Source organism: Molothrus ater, chromosome 16, assembly GCF_012460135.2.
Source record: "Molothrus ater isolate BHLD 08-10-18 breed brown headed cowbird chromosome 16, BPBGC_Mater_1.1, whole genome shotgun sequence".
Taxonomy (NCBI): Eukaryota; Metazoa; Chordata; class Aves; order Passeriformes; family Icteridae; genus Molothrus; species Molothrus ater.
In genome coordinates this window covers 8,843,618-8,861,171 of record NC_050493.2, presented here as the reverse complement: position 1 = coordinate 8,861,171, position 17,554 = coordinate 8,843,618, and the positions used below count along the sequence as shown (strand labels likewise).

General features: G+C 40.0%; 1 protein-coding gene across 1 annotated transcript in view; it reads right to left on the bottom strand.

Moving 5' to 3' along the window:
• MYH11 (myosin heavy chain 11) overlaps positions 1–17,554 on the bottom strand; it is a 53,678-nt gene that overhangs the window by 23,486 nt on the left and 12,638 nt on the right. Inside the window, 5 exon segments of the mRNA XM_036392574.1 lie at positions 581–679; positions 1,901–1,964; positions 2,366–2,458; positions 6,007–6,109; positions 12,068–12,095. Of these exon segments, the coding sequence (XP_036248467.1) occupies positions 581–679; positions 1,901–1,964; positions 2,366–2,458; positions 6,007–6,109; positions 12,068–12,095 (387 nt within the window).

Below are 17,554 nucleotides of genomic sequence, written 5' to 3'. Positions count from 1 at the left end.
ATTCTATGACCAACAGCAGATTCTTAGGTAAGGAACATAAAAGCCAGGGGGAATATGGAATAAGCCATTGCTTTTTACATTCTTTAGCAACAAATTATTTAGGGAAATATGTCATATTTGAACCATGATGTTCCCATACATCTGGAGCTGTGCCTTTCACAGTGTAATAACATACTGTGGCAAAGACATTCTCTTAATTTATTTTAAAACAATGAGCTGATATTCTTGTTGGAACCCCCAATCTCTTTTGTGTAAAGCAATTAATAACTCTTTCCAATTTATCTTGATATTATTCAGGATGGGATCTGAATGGGTCTACATCTCCTGTAAATTAAAATATCTTGTAAACTACAAACAACCTGCCTCAAACAGGTCTCAAACAGGTGGACATGAATTGATGCTTCCTTCTAATTCACTTGAAAAAATTGTTTTCTCTAGCTAAAATACATAGCTATTTCTATTGCATTTATTTATAGTAAGGATTGAATGACATGTAATTACAGAAATTAAGATAAATACTTAGGCAAGCCATTGCTTAGACTATTCAATGAGATGAGAGAATCATTAGTAAGGCACTTACTTCTCATCTGTTCAGAAGCTCCAGCAATCAAATAGTAAAAGATGTGAAATGTTCTTTCATCTTTAGCCTGACGAATTGCACGGGATTTTTCAAGCAAATCTGTTTGTAAAGTGTGTTAAAAAATCAATAACATGATTCAGTCCTTTCTTAATTGTGCCATCAGCCTCAGAACCATCAATAGCATTGTTGAAATATTTGCCATGTACTTGTCTAACATGAATATGTGTCTAATTCTGTGGCAGGAGCTCTGGTATTGGTATAATGCTTACCACAATAAGCAGATCAATCTCCTACTTGCTGTTGCAGGGTAAATGCTGGTAATCATGGCAGTAAGCAAAATAGACCAGAATTATTCTAAAATCCACGATCTGAAACTAATAGTCACAATATAACTCATACCACTTTGAAAATGAAGCAGCAATATAATTCTTTCAACATATGGTGGGGCTGCTAGAAAAAAAGAGTTCTTGAGGTGAGTACTGTAGGTATAAAAGCAATAAAATCAAGTTATATTTATGGACCATTTTTGTGACTATAAGCTAATAAAAATGAAGTTATCAATAATGTAAGTATTTCGATACCAGTCAGTGATTCACTCTTTAAAAGCTAAAGTGCTGTAGAGTAAACTTCAGTTAAGATCAAAAATGTTAAAATGTTAATGATTTTTTCTGAAGATCAGTTATTGAAATAAGAGCAGAATGATAAACTGTTTGTTGCTTGATGCTACACTCAGGGGATAAGGTACTTCTTTATAGCTGCATCATTTTTTCTCATTTATTGGAGCAAGAAGCTCTTTCTGTATGCAAAGATGAGCAGTGCAACACTGAGGAAAGCACCTGCATATTAATATGTTCATTAAAATATACTAGCTCATAAACATACCAAGGGAACAGGCAACATACCTGACAAGTAAGGTCAGACTGAGCCTGAATTTCTCAGTCCACTTTCCCTGAAAAAACACATCGAGGTTATTGATACACAGCTCACTGCTCTGGGTGTGTCATTTGACACAGCAGTTAGTATTTAGCATCCTGGCAAGACAAGTCCTCTGGACACAAAAATGTCCCTTGTCACTGCCTTGGGTATGGGGTGTCCAGTTCCTGAAGCAGTATTTGGGGAATAGCTCCCTTTCCTATAGCTGAGAAAACAGCCCTGGAAACAAAGCTGAGAGCAGGACAGAAGCTGATATCAGCACCAACGGGGCCACTTCGCTCCCTCTTTGTTTATAGCAGCCTCAGCAGTGTTTGCCTTTCTTAGACATGCAGTGAGCTTGTTTATGTGCCTTCCTCCCAGCCTGGTGCAGCTCACTGCGAAGGATACAAGTCTCTATGTTTGCTCCCACAATGTAGCCCGTCACGTCGAAGTTGATGCGGATGAATTTGCCCTGTGAATGAAAAGAAGATCTAAATTGTGCTGTTCTTTCAGGAAGTGCCAGGTTTTCCAATATTAGCCAGTATTTAGCCTGTTCCATAAGATGTGTACACCACCCTCCCTGGAATAACATGCTTGACTCCCACCTGCTGGGGTGACCTGTGGAACAGCCTGCAAGGAAGTGACCTTCTCTGATATTCCCTCTGTACAGGTTCCCCCACATTTTGTTCAGGCACTTGAGGGAAAGGGGTTCTCCCTGCTGGACTAGGCTTTGGAATCAGGGGTTGGATAATATCTTTGTTCTACTTGGATTTCCACGAGGTCAGTGAGGGAACAGGGTTGGATCTGTGAAACTCTCTCTGCTAAAGTTGACCCACATGGACCCACAGACCGAACTGCATTTCTCCTACTTACAAATCTGGAGGAGTTGTCATTCTTCACAGTTTTGGCATTTCCAAAAGCTTCAAGAATAGGGTTTGCCTGGAGAAGCTGTTTTTCCAGCTCACCCTAAAATTCATTCAGAAGCAGTTAACACTAAAATTCGTAATTACTTAGTTGAAACTAACACTCAGAGAAAGGCAGAGAGAGGTGAAATCTAATTTAAGTCTCTAATTTTTTTTTTTTTTTGCTGAATACTGCATTTCATGTGGATTTGTTTTCATTCTCTATTAAACTTTGTGTTTAGGTATTTGTGCAATTAACTGCTGCCCTGTATACATGATCCTTTTCCAGCCTTGTTGCCTGTGACAGATCAAACTCTATTAATCTGTTTAGCATCACGACTGGCCTTCTTTAAAAAAGGGCCATTCAGTGTCAATTATTTTTTCCAGTTTAATATAATTTTAGAGGGATATTCTTAAAGGATCCTCTAGCATGTCTTTTCCAAGTTAGTTTATTGAGACCCTTTGCTAGCAAATGACAATGTAATTAGAATAACTTGCTGAGAATAATTTTAATGTAATGCAGCACAAAGCTACAAAGCAGATTTTATCAGGTCTATTAATAATGATCCATGCAAGGCTATGTAGGTTAAATATGGAATTGCATTGATTTATTTCAAACTAGGATAATGAATTCTCATGCAAACACACAGTCTTCATATTATATTGTTAATTGTGGTTAGTAATTGCTAAGGAAACAAATCATGCAATGAAACAAGCATGCATTTAGTTCTATATATTTACCTAATCCTATTTCTAAGCAAACCAATGAAGTTGAAAAAATACTTTGCATATGTATACAGCTTGTCAAAACTTTTCATTCAGCTCTGTCCTATGAGATCACTTAGATTCACATTTACTTTGCCACACTATTCTTTGAGTACTACTCTGTAGTAATATGCATTATTTCAAATAACTCAACCTGAAAAGGAAAAAGTCCTTGATAGATAATAAGATATTATTTAAATAATTTTAAGTAGAAATTAAGGCAATATTTAATTTGAATCTATGGCATCTACAATAGAACCTTGTCTGTTAAAATGAGACAGACACCACCTGCTTCTACTGAGAACTGAACTATGCTATAGAGCTGGGGGTAAAACTTTGGCTCCAGCACTTTGTGCAGCTGTAAGTCCACCAGACTCCACAGAGCTGCCCATGCCAACCATGAAATAATTTTTATTTTCAGAGAAATTGTCAAAGGAACTACTAAATTAACTAAGGGTCAACACTGTCACAGCTAAAGTCTGAGAGGCAGCAGTCACAATGGGGCAAAAAAAGACTGCATGAAAGAAAATAAATCTCATTTGCTGGCACAAGAATGTGCCAGCAAACCTGCCTGTATTCCCAAAGCATTGCTATGTGTATGGCACACAGAGAGGAGGGCCTGTAACACACCTGCAGACAGGTGCTGCAGTGGGAATTGCTCTGGTACACGCCACAGCAGCAAGCTAAGAACATGCTAACTCTTGTGGTGGTGAACAGTTCTCAACAGTTACATGGAAATGGAAAATTCCAAGCAATAACAAATGGAAAGCATGCAGCCAAACAAATCAAACACCGTGAGGTTTAGGAATTATTTCACAACAGTCCTAAAAACTTCAACCTGAAGCACAGAAAGCATTTGGGTATTTCATTCAGAAACTGCATTGTTAAATTTCAGGCTGAGTGGCTCTTCCAGGATTGTGGGAAATTTAATTCAAACTATGGCAATTTGAACACACACAGAGGTATAGAAGAGAGTGATATTTGAAAGATGACCCTGCCTGTGTCAGACCTCATTCTTTACCATGGGGCCTGACACAGTTAGGGTCGATTTGTGAGAGCATTTGGTGCTATTGTTGCTTTTAATCATATCATACAACATATTTCAACAAAATCTCTCTTAAATTTTTGGGGTGCAACAATAGCATGCAGATCTACACTCAGTGCCTTAAACACACATCAAACAGTCTAAGTTACTCACGTAGGCAAAAGATGGACCTTGCTGTGTTGAATAACATGGTATAAAACAAGTGTCAGTATAATTTCCATTAGACAGATATTTTTATTGTTTTTCCTGTATTAAAATAACCAGTACAGTTTCCATGCAAACAAACCAGGAATACAGATATGAACAATCTCTTGCAGACATATCAAGGGTACAAATACCATTAACATACTTAGAGCATATTAACTGAAGAAAAGAAAAATCCTGAAGTAAAGAGATGGGATTTGGACCCAGTCCCAGGTTAGTCTCTAAGGACCAGACAAGGGCAAATATTTTTATGATAAATCTCTCGTTCTTCTCTAGTGCATTTTGTTATTCATTATATTTTAATGACTGAAATTGCAGTGTCAGTAGTCCCAATCATTGAATTACTATTTGTCAGCATGATACAGAACAAATTAGACTTTTTCTCAGCTCCTCTCTGATGGATATTTGCCTTCAGGTCTGTCTCAGGGCAAATTTGGTCCTGAGACTTACATAATTCCCCAGAGCAGTCTGCAGTTAGGGATGGCCTTGGCACCTCAAGCTCATTTCCCCCAGCTACTGAGCAGGGACTCAATAGGAAGAAATTACTTTTTTTGCATAAACATTAAATATTAAACATTAGTCTTGGACTGTTTCCACTAAATTAAATCACAGATTTCTAGAAAATATGACTCAAAAGGACACCTACTCCCTCCCCTACTCCCAATTAGAATCCACTGTACATAAAATCCCAGTTATCTGTGGTGGAAGAGGGAGGGCTGCACACCTTGTGCTCTGCTGACACATGGGCAGGGGCAGCTGTGAGAATTTTACATTATTTCCCACTTCCCTAATAATTACTTATCTTGTACCCAATCTTGTATTTGTGACACAATGAAATGTTCTCCTGAATTAAGCCTGTTTTGTGATGAAAGTGAATTGCTTCATTTTTTTTGCAGAAGTTTTGAGTTCCAATCAAAAGGCTGGAAATGATGTAGGACCTGGAGTTGTATCACTGAGAAGAGTAAAGACAGCTGAGAGCCTCAGCCATGGTAATGATCTCCAGGAACTGGGCAGGTACATGATTCAAAGTAAGAAAATTAACTTTAGTCTCTCAGGCAAGACTATTACACATTTTGAAGGAACAAAGCACTTAGAAAAAATTGTGCCTTTCAGAATTGTTACCTCTGACAGAGCAGTAAAAAAAAAAGACAAGTTTTCTACTGGGACTCTGCTAGTTGCTAAGAAAACTTACTAAAAAATCCAATCAAAACTTTGGAAGTTTAAATGCTGGCCTACATTTTTGTGATGCAGTTGGACAATGTGTTAGTTACAGGCTTTCCCAAACTTCTCAGTTGGCAGAGGTCAAGGGTAAAACAAGGACCTGAGCCCTTGCAGACTTCAAGGCCTTCATGCTGGGATATAAATAGGTGCTATGCCTATGGAAAACTATGAATATTTCTGTTCTCCCTAAGTACATTCTGATTTGATGCCTAAGATGGTGTCAAACAAATTTTTTTCTTCCATAAACATAGGGCTGTGACGTAATTGGGTACTCTTAATTTGCCAGTGCTTGACAAGCCCCAGTCCCTGAGCTGCAGAGTGACCTCAGCACAGCCCCAGGGGCCTGGGGAGAGCTGGGGATGGAGGAGCTCACTTACAGTGACACTGGTGTCCTTCTTGCCCTTGTGTGATGAGGCGACAACAGCCAGGTACTGAATGACCTTCTTGGTGTTCTCTGTCTTGCCAGCACCAGATTCACCTCTGAGGGGAAAGAAAATAACACAAAAGAAGGTAGGTAACCAGTGGAGTCCTTCTGCCATGTACATAGTGTATAAAAACAGGGCTGGAAACCGCCCAGCTCGGTTCTCATTTACCCCAGAGCATCACCTCCCAACTGCACCTGACTTCAGCCTGCCAAGAATGCATTATCAGAGTTATATCTCTGGCCTGGTAGTATTTTGAGTGCACATTGGGCCATTTAAGGGAATTCTAAAACATGATGCATTTTTGAACAGCAGTTCATCTTGCTTTGGCAGCATCTGAACACTTATGAGAAGTGGAGTTGGCAGGGAGTCTGCTTATATTTTAAGATCAAAAAATACAACATTAACTATGATGTGATACAGCAGTAAAAGAAAACATCAGCAGTAATACAATGGTTTTCACTTCTGAACCTCTGGCATTAAGTCTCTGACTTGATCCTGCCTCATCTGAATTTTGTATTCAGATGCTCCTTGAATTCAGTGGGACAGGAATGGAACTGCCTGAGGTGTCCCTGCTCCCTGGGTAATAAGGGACATGGTGGGGATTTGTCTGACCAGCAGAACTGGCACCCCAGCTCTGCTCCATGCAGTGTCCCTTGAGAAGCAGGAAGGCAGTGGTAACTTTTTCTCTCTTGGAAGACTTCCAGATTAAGTTTATTAACAATTCTTAAACCCTCTCTTAAAGTAAAGAGTGGTTTTCAAACTACAGGTTGACAGAGTCTTTTCTCAGTACAAATTCTGGCCAATTTTCCTCTCTAATTGTTACATTACATCATCTTAGGCCTTTCAGATACCTCTGGCTCTGATGATTATATGCACAAAAATATTATTATACTGTCCTGCTTAGCAGTCAAAGTGGATGTGGATGTAACAAATGAGGTCTTTCAACTGAGCTGGTGCTGTGAGGAGAGCAACCATCTAAGTTGGACCTCTTTTCCTTTGGATGTATAATAAAATGGATTTTAGAAAAATAAAAGAACAATACTTTCAAGAATCCCAGAGATATTTATCAGCTTTTTTGAGTCTGAAAGTGTTTAGCTGAATCCACTGCAGTTCTGCTTCTTTTCCTAATTAGGAAATACAGGAATTAATTTTCCCTACCAAAGGACCAGTGATAAATGGACATAAAAATATGGAGAAGTGCTGGACAGAACTTTCAATACAGAATTACATTGATATAAACCTTAGGAGACCAGAACCAATTCCTGCCTGAGGTACAACATGATAAGAACTGTTTCTTCTGGCTTTTAGTGTTTGAACCACAAATAAGTGAGATTAATAGATTCCTTTTCACAAGACCTGAGTTAATTTGCACAGTTTAGAGATTGATTCATCTCTGTCTGGGCTTCAGTGCTAAAACATTTCTATGTTTTATTGATAAAAATTAAGTGTCCTGGGAACAATTCCAAACCAAGCACACCAATTTGAAGACCTATGCATACAAACTTTTCAAATAAATCTACCTTACATCTTTGTTTCTTTGGAAAAAAAACAACCAAAACAACTTTCTTCAAACAAACCCTGGGCTTTGAACTATTCCATTTTATTAAGGGTTATTTGTAGTTCATCACATCATCATTGCATTTCCTTTCTCCCAGGGCAACAGTGCCCATCTTTTGGCTTTTCCCTGAATCCCTGTGAGTATTACCATATATGGCATCATTTTACTAGTAATTATCCCATCAAACTGTAATGCTCCTTAACTCTTTGCTTCTGCACAGGCTGAGGGCTTTCCTGTTTTCTGCAGACAGATTTTGAGGCTTTAACTTAATTTTGAAATAGACAATAAAAAAGTTCCTCAACGTGAAATAGAAAACACACAGAACCTCAACTGCTTTAGGTTAGATAGGAAGAAAGTCTCCAAGGTCAATAAGTAATGAAGAATAATGTCTCTAGCTGGTATTTTCAACATATCAGATCAGTCACAAACGTCCATGACAACAGGTATGTCTGACAAACAAGTGTCCATTTAACATTAGTAGCCCTGATACTCTGAAGGATGTATCACAGCCATATGATGTCTGATTTCAGTGTAAATGTAAATGTACCAATGAGGAGGAATGGCTAGGTCAGGTCAATGCCTCTAAATAGCAAGAAGTTTACCCAGGGAGACCCAGGAGGAGGAAAGTATGTGAATATCTTAGTTCACAGGTGGATGAAATTCTTCCTAGAGCTATTGAGTTGTAACAGAATTGGTCATCCAGAACAGGTTTTTCCTCTGCATCTGCCTTGAAATACTGTAATTTCTGAGGGAGCAGAAACAACTTCCATTGTGAGATGGTATGAGAAATCCTACCTGTTTTAAAATCTGCTTTCTCTCTTGAGCTCAGTGACTGAATTCCTAAAGATGGGTCTTTTTTCCTGCAGTTCTTTGCACCCAGCTCCGATAGCCAATGCAAAAAACCAGATCAAAAGCAAGTTGCCCAGTTCTGAGCAGCCCAACAGCAGCACTTCAGCTACTTCCTATGCAAGTTTTCCTCCTAAGAAACTCTTTGGCTTTCCCAGACCAAAGGGCTCCACTAGGCTAACAGGCTTGCTCTGTTAAAAATACCATTCTCACAACGTGGGGTATAACTTCAACTTATCCTTCCTTCATTGCCAGTCATTGTTTTAGGACCTCAACATAGGATTTAAAGCACATAAACTCACATATGTAGTGCTCAGCTCTAATAAATTTTTTGTACCTCTTGAGCTACAAAATCCTCCATGACTCCATTACCTTCACCTTAAATGAAAATTATCCCAGCTAGAATAGGTTTCCAAAGAAGAAAAAGGTGACACTAGCAGGTTGGCCCCACTGTTGGGGTTGAGCCTACAGTATAACTAGGACTCTTGTACATTTGAGAACAACTGAGAAAAATTAGTTTTAAAAGTGTATTTTCTTTTGTTGTTGTTGTTGAAAATTTGAAAGCTTTCCATGTTAGTATTATGATATGAGACTTAGCTTAATTCCACTTTTGGAAACTTCTGAAAAGCAACAGCAGAATTTATTTTCAGCATTTGTTCAGTAAGCAATGAACCACAAGAATTGCCCGTTCACACATCCCTTAATCCCAATGTGCTGGCACTGTGGGAAGCCCCTGTGCGCAGGGCACTCAACGAGGTGCTCTAAATCACATTAGGGCTTGGCAGCCTTTGTCCTGCAGTATGAGATGTGCAAACATCATGAAAAGCTTTGTCCCAGACCAGCTGTACCCCACTGGAGACGTGTCTCAGAAGCCAGCCCACTGATCCTACGGGTTTACTTACAAAACAATTCCCCAAGGACTCGGAGCGGGGTCACCAGCTCTGCCTGGGCTGGAGCTCCACAGATATCTGTGTGGGACAGGGGCCAAGCAGCAGCCACTGCCAGCTCCAGCCTTGGAGATTTACTGAGCTGGGAAAGAGGAGTTCAGCTCTCTCGTGGAGGAGTCTCTTGATTAATGGGGCTTTGCAGTTTGGAGATGTTCTGGGTGATTTTTGTGCGTCAGGGAAGGAAATGGGCTGGAGTCCCACGGCTGGGTGAGGCTCTGGAGGGTTTGTCCAGAGAGAGAGAGAGAGAGGGGAAGAAGGGGAAAGGGCAGGGCACTGCCCCACTCAATGTTTTGTCTCTTCCCATATCAAATTAAGTGGAAATATGACCCTGCTACTTTCCTGTTTTTATAGAAGCTGTTCAAACTGCATGCATGTTTTAAAAACCAGAAACATAATGAAAAAGTACTTGATTAGAGGTACAGGTGTTTCACGACTTGTTTGCATGAGCTTCACAATACCCCAAACACGCAGAACTTTGATCAGATTTTCTCTTTCATTTAAGGTAGCTTTTTTTAAAACTGAAATTTGTGTACAGTTCTCTAAGCCACATTTGCGCTCTAGAAAATACTCTACCTGCTCTTTCCAGGTCTTTTGAGGCTGGCTGTAAAGGGCCAGAGAGCAACTGGCAGGGAATGACACCACAGGATGTTCAGTGATGCTACCCATGGGAAAGAGCTAACAGCAAAAGGATGTGTGTGCACAGAGGAGAGGAGGCCAAAGGCAGTATGAGTGTGGTTATTAATGAAATGGAGAGAAAATAATGAAATCTGGAAAGACAGGGAATTCTGAGGAAGCACCTGGAACCCATGAGCATTGAAGACAGATGAAGATTTTAAACATACCATGGTTAATCACACAAATGGTAGGGATTGTAAAAGAATGCAAACAGTACTTAACCACATGAGGATAGGTTTAACGAGGGTAAAGTCCCGAGAATGGGTATATTTATAGTCAGAAACACAGAATCAGGCTCAGTTCTCAGATCTGCTCCCCAGCCTGTGTCCCAGGAGCATTTCAGGGGATCCATATGAATCCTTACAGCTATTCTTTTACAATTTAGGTACCAGGCCTTGGAAAGTTCACGCCTGTAGCTATTTCAAGAAAAAAATCCTGGCTGATCAATGCCATGAAGTCTTCAGTTATTCTTACATATTTTAAGCCAGAAGATAATTTCTTATAATTTCTAACAATTCTATAAAATACTGCAAATTGCTTCCACTTGACAGTTGCCAAGCTGCAAGCCAAGTGAACTTTCTTCTTTCTGCACAAATAAGGCAAACAAGAATGTTAAATCAGTAGTGGTTAAAAGTGTGTACATTGGCTTTAGCTTGGCCAATCCTTTTCTTTAGAAGACTTGTGAGGACTGTTTTAAGCTATGGGTTATGATGCACATCCAACACACAGAAATTACTTCAAACATCTTGAGGAATCACTTGCTGTGCTGTTTTCAAAATGGGAAAGGCATTTCATTCTCTCTACTTTATATATTACTGGAGAGAAAAGCATTTAATTTTCTCTATTTTATGTATTACTGGTGTGAAACACTTTAGGTTTTTTCAAGAAATGGTACCTGCAAGAAGTGGATCCTTTAATGCATTTTCATGAACAAAGAGGCATAGATTTGCAAAAGAAAGTCCCTTTCTTGAAAGTACCAATTTTCCAAAGTTAAAAGAAGATTTACTAGTAGAAAAATAAACTAAAGTATAAAAATAGAAGGAGGAAATGCATATTGTAAATTAGTCTTAATAACCATGATATGTTTTATCCTGGGAAGAATGTGATGGTCAATTTTTACTTCATCATTGCAGGAATTTTAGATTTCTTTTTGTATTAATGCATTTGGGGGCAGATTTTTGATTGGTATACTTACAAATATTGAAGTCTTGTTGGAGCAGAGGTTAGAGCTATGGTAGCCATTATGGTACCAGATACAGGGTACAATTTTTGTTTGGTGATAATTTTTTTCCAGTCAGCAGTGGCAGTCAAAAGTAATGGCTGGTGATCAGCAGCAGTGCTTTTTTGAGGGTAAATATATATTCAGCCAGTGGCCACATTTTCTCAGATAACCTAAACCTGACACATTACAGCATCATTGCATGAACCTGCTATAAATAATGCACGTGCCAGCTCTGCCAATGTATTAGCATTTACATAGAATCAAATCCAATCTTTTATCAAGAAAACTGGAAAATGCCAAATTTAACAAGACAAAATTTTGTCAAAAGCATTCTTGATGACATTCAAGCAAATAAAACCAACTAATAAGCAACAGAAGGATGGAAAGAGAGTTAAAACTGAGGGTCAGGCAGGACATCCTTGTCCAGTTCAACATTTTGAGTGATTTTTCAAAACAGGCAGGAATGACAAACCACTGGGATTTTGTGGAGCACTAACCACACTCCCCAGTAGTTCACTGTGAACTGTTAAATCTCTAAGTTTAGAAAGTCAATTAAAATAAATAATTTTATTCATTAAAGATTTCCTGTGACACTGATACCCGCTCTTTATCTTATGAACAGGTCTATCTAATGAAGTAGGTTTGGGACTGGAGCTCAAGCTTACTGAAGGTGAGGAGAATGTGTCCATTCCATCAGAATTTGAATCAATTTTGAATAAAGATATTGTGACATTGAGATGTACAAAAGTAGATGAGTTTACTTACGTGCACAGGATAGACTGGTCTTCTCTATCTGTGAATAAAGAAAAAAGAATCCATTAATTAGGGAGAATGGCTTTTCTGACAGAAGCACTTATATTTATAAGGATTTACATTGAACAGCCTAGACCTTCTAAAATCTGGCTGACCATCATTAGTAAAAAGTACTGGGTTCACATCTTATTTAATTTGCCCTTGAATTTAAATAACCATCTGTAATGGAAATATTTTGTACAAAAAACGAACAAAAGGTTAAGAGGTCAAAAATATTTTCTGTAAATTCCATTAGAGAGGAACTGTAATGAGGACAGCAAAAAGATCAGGCTCTCTGTAAGAAGATTATAACAAAATTTCAAACCTGAAACTCAAGTTTTTACTATGCTTATGAACTATGGCCAGCAGCCCACTCAAAGCAAAGTCTGGACAGATAAGGCATCAACAACTAAAATGTTTTAAGCTGGTCATGCAAAGCTTTGACTTTTGAAAGCAAAGCAGTTCAAATACCTGAATAATTCAGCCTGTATTTCATTTCAGACTGAGAGACAACATTTATCAAGAGAACAAGTAATTTCTTTGGGAGATCTTCCAAAGAATAAGATAAAACAAGATACTTTAGATTATACAAGATCATGTCAACAATATGTAAGTATTCTTCATGGTTTTTTACTATGAACAGACCATCAAACACATTTTAGATCAGGATTTATAAAAAGGAGGAGCAAAATTTCCATTTCTGCTAGGTGAGGCATGTGAGAGGTTTCAGCATACGAGTGTCCAGAGTTCTGTAATGCTGCAGGAAGGGTCAGGATTGCAGCCCATCTCCATGACCTGTTCTTGGAGCAATCCTCCCTGCTTATTCATTTGGAGTTGGAGTTTCTCTCTACCTTCAGAACTTTTACACAGATTTTTCTGCCAAAAGGCATGATGAGCATGTTTGCTGAGATCCATTCTAAAGTACAACTGTTTCCTTCACTTGTCAAACACCAGGGCAAGTTTCCCAGAGAGATGTGGTATTTCCAGCCCTGGCACTACTTGGAAGCAGACTTAAACAAGGCCTTGAGCAACCAGCCCCAGCCCTGAAGTTTGCCCTTCTTTGACTGAAACTGTCAGTTTGCCTTTACAGACTGCAAAAAAAATCTTCTGACTTAGGAAAATAATTCCCAGGCAGGTCAAATACATTTTTGAAAAATGTGTTCAGTTTACACATCTGATACTTGAGGCAGATAATTAGGCAGAATTCAGTGCTTCTGTATGGTCTGGCATTATTTATCCAAAGCAGAGCCAGCACCAAGCTTTGCTCAGAGGTTAAGACATGAGCTCCTTTTGCTCAGTGTGTGGGGTGACTTGCAGGAATACCTGTCTGGTTGCTCACCCCTATTGCTGACCCTGTATGTCATAAATACCATGAGATTATTTAAACCTATTTAAACCAATTGATTAAGCTCTCAAGTTGTACCTGCTGCCTGGCCCACAGCCAGTCTAGGAAAAGCATTAGAGGATTCTGCAATGGCTTGGATTGATATTAAACAACTGTTTTACTCCCAGTTCCTCAATAGCTATAACATTAACTGCTTTATTGATCACCACACAACAAATGGTGCCACTTAACTGCTTTGTTTGGTAAATTGCTACAAAATTACTCATTCCTCATTTTTATTGGAGGTATTTGTCAGCAATCAGCACTGCAGGACTCTTCCACATAAACATTTGGGACGAGAGGAGCTGTGAGCCATGTTTGTTTTTCACTGCAGGGTATCAGCTAAACTTTCTTTCTTTTAAGTTAAAAAAGTGAAAGCATGGAAGAACTTCTGCTAAAAATACATTGTTGTGTAAATAGAAACCATGGGCATATATTGATATTGCATCACTAACCCATAAATATCATAAAGAAAATAAAAGTGACTCTTGATACTGAGTTGCCAGTGGAATTTCTGAGCTCAGGGAACATTAGAAAAAGCTGGTCTCCAAGCCAAGTATTTTCTCACTACTCTTTGCTGCCCATTGCTGCCCTTCTTTTGCTCCTCAGTAGGGGAAGGCTCCCAAAGGTGTCTCACAGACTGGCCCACACAGGGGTTTGTGCAAGGGCCGGTGCAGGGGGAGCCTGGGGATGTGTAAAAGCAGAGGAAGGATGAGGAAGGTCAGAAGTGGCACCAAATGTCCTCAGGGATAGGTTAATCATGGGAGAAACCCCATGCTGGCAAACTGTGCTGTGCACACTCACAGAGGGGGAATTCCAGATGTTATTCCGTTTCCTGCATCAGTTCTAACTGCACCTCTAAGGATGAAAGGTATCAGGAAGTCCAGTCCTATTCTGTTATGGCCTGAGCTGCAGATACTGGTCTCATTTACTTTCAAAGGCTCTCCCATTCAATTAATTCTATTTCTGTTCTGGAATGTTTCATTCTATATAGAAAAGACTGTGACCTATTTGTGAGTCTGCAACTTTATGTGGTCTATCTATCGAAGAGAAAGAGCTGTATAAATAAAACTCCTTAAATATAATTCCTGGGGCTTTAAAAGCAACAGAATAGGTCTTCTAGATTCTAATATCTTTTTGGTTAATGCCTTTTAAGAAAATTTGACCCTACCTGGAAGAGTATCATCCACCTCCTATATGTCTATATTACATGTTTAAACATTTATTAATTTTCTCCTCCATTTTTAATAGAGACCTACACTTACATTATAAACCTCACCAGCTTTCCTAAACATGAAGCAGAGTTGTTTTTTTCATTCTAGAATCTGCTTACTTTTTCACCAAACACCTCCAGTTTGTCTGTAAGATTTCCTGCCCCTCTGTTCTTGATAGACCAGTTAGCTCTGCTTAATCACAAACAAAATCAGATGGTTTATCACAATGAAGCAGCAAGTTGGCAGCTTTACCATAAAAGGAAAAAAGCCAGACTGAAACCATGTTCCCCCACTCACTTACTGCTTCTTTACATTTGTTAATAACTGCACTGCCTAAAGGGGACATTTCTGTACAGTCCTGCTGAGGACACAGTAAACAGATGGCTTCTCACAGCAGCCTCCTTTTCTAAGACCTTGGGAACTGTGTTTCCCTCCCATACCTCTGAGTAGCTACCAGGTTGTTTGTTTTTCCATTTTTAACTCAAGCTTGCATAAAAGTGGCTCCACAGAAAATAATCTCCTTGAATCTGTAGAAAGCTGTAATATATCTTCTCCATGATGATTTACTGCCAGAAAACTTAATAAAGGCCTAACCACCTACACAAAAACTTTGTTACTACTTCTACATAACATGACTTTTCACATTTGTATTGTCTACCACTTATTTTTTGTTTCTGCAGGGAAGATGACAGAAGGCAGCAGAATTACTCCTCCCTACAGAGCAGTGTCTCAGCTTTACCATCACTGGAAGCTGGTAGTGCTGCAGGAAGGGTCATCCAGCCACCTCCAGCTCCTCTTCCCTGGCCTGCACTGCCTCTTCCTTGCTGCTGTGACCAGCATTCACAGACCACACTGTGCCAGCATCACAGACCACACTGTGCCCCAGGAGGGGGGACCCACTTCAGCACAGCAAAACCCAGGGGTGGCTTTCACCTGGAGCAGTTTTGCATCATGGCTCCATGAAGAATCCTGCTGGCAGTGCAAGAGTTGGCATGGGGATCAAGCCCTCTGTATGGAGCTACTTCATCCCAAACACAGAGAGAGCAGAGGGTGCAGGAGCAGGGGGAAATGTTTTATGATTGCAGTCTCCAAGTGTAGCAGTAATCATCCATAGCTAGTGTGTAAACACAGCCAGGAGGGCCCAGTTCAGTATGGTAACTCCTGGGGACACACACACAAATGCTCTTGTAGAATTCTCAGTCTTTGAGATTAAAGAAAATTCAAGTTTATTCCCATTCTGGCTGGAAATGAGCATCCACAGCTGTGCCTGGGCATTGATCAAACTGCATTAGTGACATGGAAATCAGCAGATTCAACAAGACACCCAGCACTCCTGGCTGAGCATGAGACAGCATGACTGTGATTTGCAAAAGGGTTTTAGGTGCTCAGAACCACTTGAAACAAGTGGAAATTTTATCTTTGCCCAGCCAACATCTTTGATAATTCCTGTGTCCTGTGAGATGTCAGCTTTTCTGCATATTTGGAAGAAAGTCTGATTATCTGATTGCTGATAGCTGTGGCTAAGTGTTTTTATCAGAAGAGCTTTGATGGGAGTTAAACATCATCCCTAATGAATACATTAACCAAGTAAGTCTCTGAAGCAGAGCAGGAATGCAGTGTGCCCAGCTCATGTGTTCTGCTGGATGTTTGTGCCAACACAGGGGAGGGTGAGAATGCAGAGGGCTGTGATTCCCAGCTGATGAACCTGCAGTAGGACCAGGGATCTGCAGACACAGAGGCTTGGTTCACCAAGAGATAAAGGATCATCTGAACAAGCTGATTGCTCTGGGCCAAGTGGCCCTGGTCATGAAATACCAGAATATAATTCCTCGGTCTCATGAATCCACGACATATTTTACTTTGGCAAGCAGAAACTATGCAAGTTTCCAGATAAGAAGCAGTACTGACTTTTCACAGGGAAAACATTTAGTGCTCTGATCCATGTTTGTGGGTAAGAACTTTTGTTTATATTCCTTTAGGAAATATGCTCACTACCCCCTGAAGCTCTCTGTGCCTATATGTGCAGCAGGCTCGCTCAGAACTGTGCTGACGCCCACTTTCACCACCCCAACGTGAAGAGAATTTTGGCTGAATAACCAGAGTTATTTTGAGGGTTGGTTTAGTTTCATGCACAAAACACGAGTAGGTTTTTACAAACAAAAGCACAGCTTTAAAATCAACTGGGGCCCTCTTCAGAGATGGAGAGACTCCAAGATGACATGTGCAAGTAAAACGTGGGTGTCCTGGGCTTGTGCTGGGAGCTCTGCTGTGCCAGCTGTGCGTGGTTGGGGTGAGAAGTAGTGAAAAGACATCCTCTTAAAGGTTCAGCTGATCACCTACTCCCTCCTTGTTCCTTTCTACTTGCTCTCCCCCTCCTCTCTGCTGCCAGGAAGAATTGCAGTGGGGGCACATGAATAATGAGGAGTAACTCCCCAAAAGCTCATAGGGCCAGGAAATCATTCTGAGCCCCAAAAAAGTGAATTGATAAGAACCTGCACTCTTGCTGTCTCCTCCCTCCAGCAGCCATCCTGAGAGGCACATCTGAACCCAGGCTGCTCTAAGTGCAGTTCATGGCCACAGTGAGGGCAAAGCAGCTCCAGTGGCTTCCCACTGCTCAGGAGAACATGCTGGGAGGGACAGAGGAGAGTCAGAGAGAGAGAGGGGGAGTGGGAGACATCCCTGTGCTGCTTGGATCAAGCTCATCTGTGCTGAATTAGTTTCACTTTAGGCAGAAAACTCATGTATTGTCAGGACAAGACAATTCTGTTTCAGCATAGGCTGCAGCCATATGTTTATTTTTTTCCTTTCCTACACATAGCTTATATCCCTTTTGTATTTTTCCCCCACCTCATTTCTAGAGAC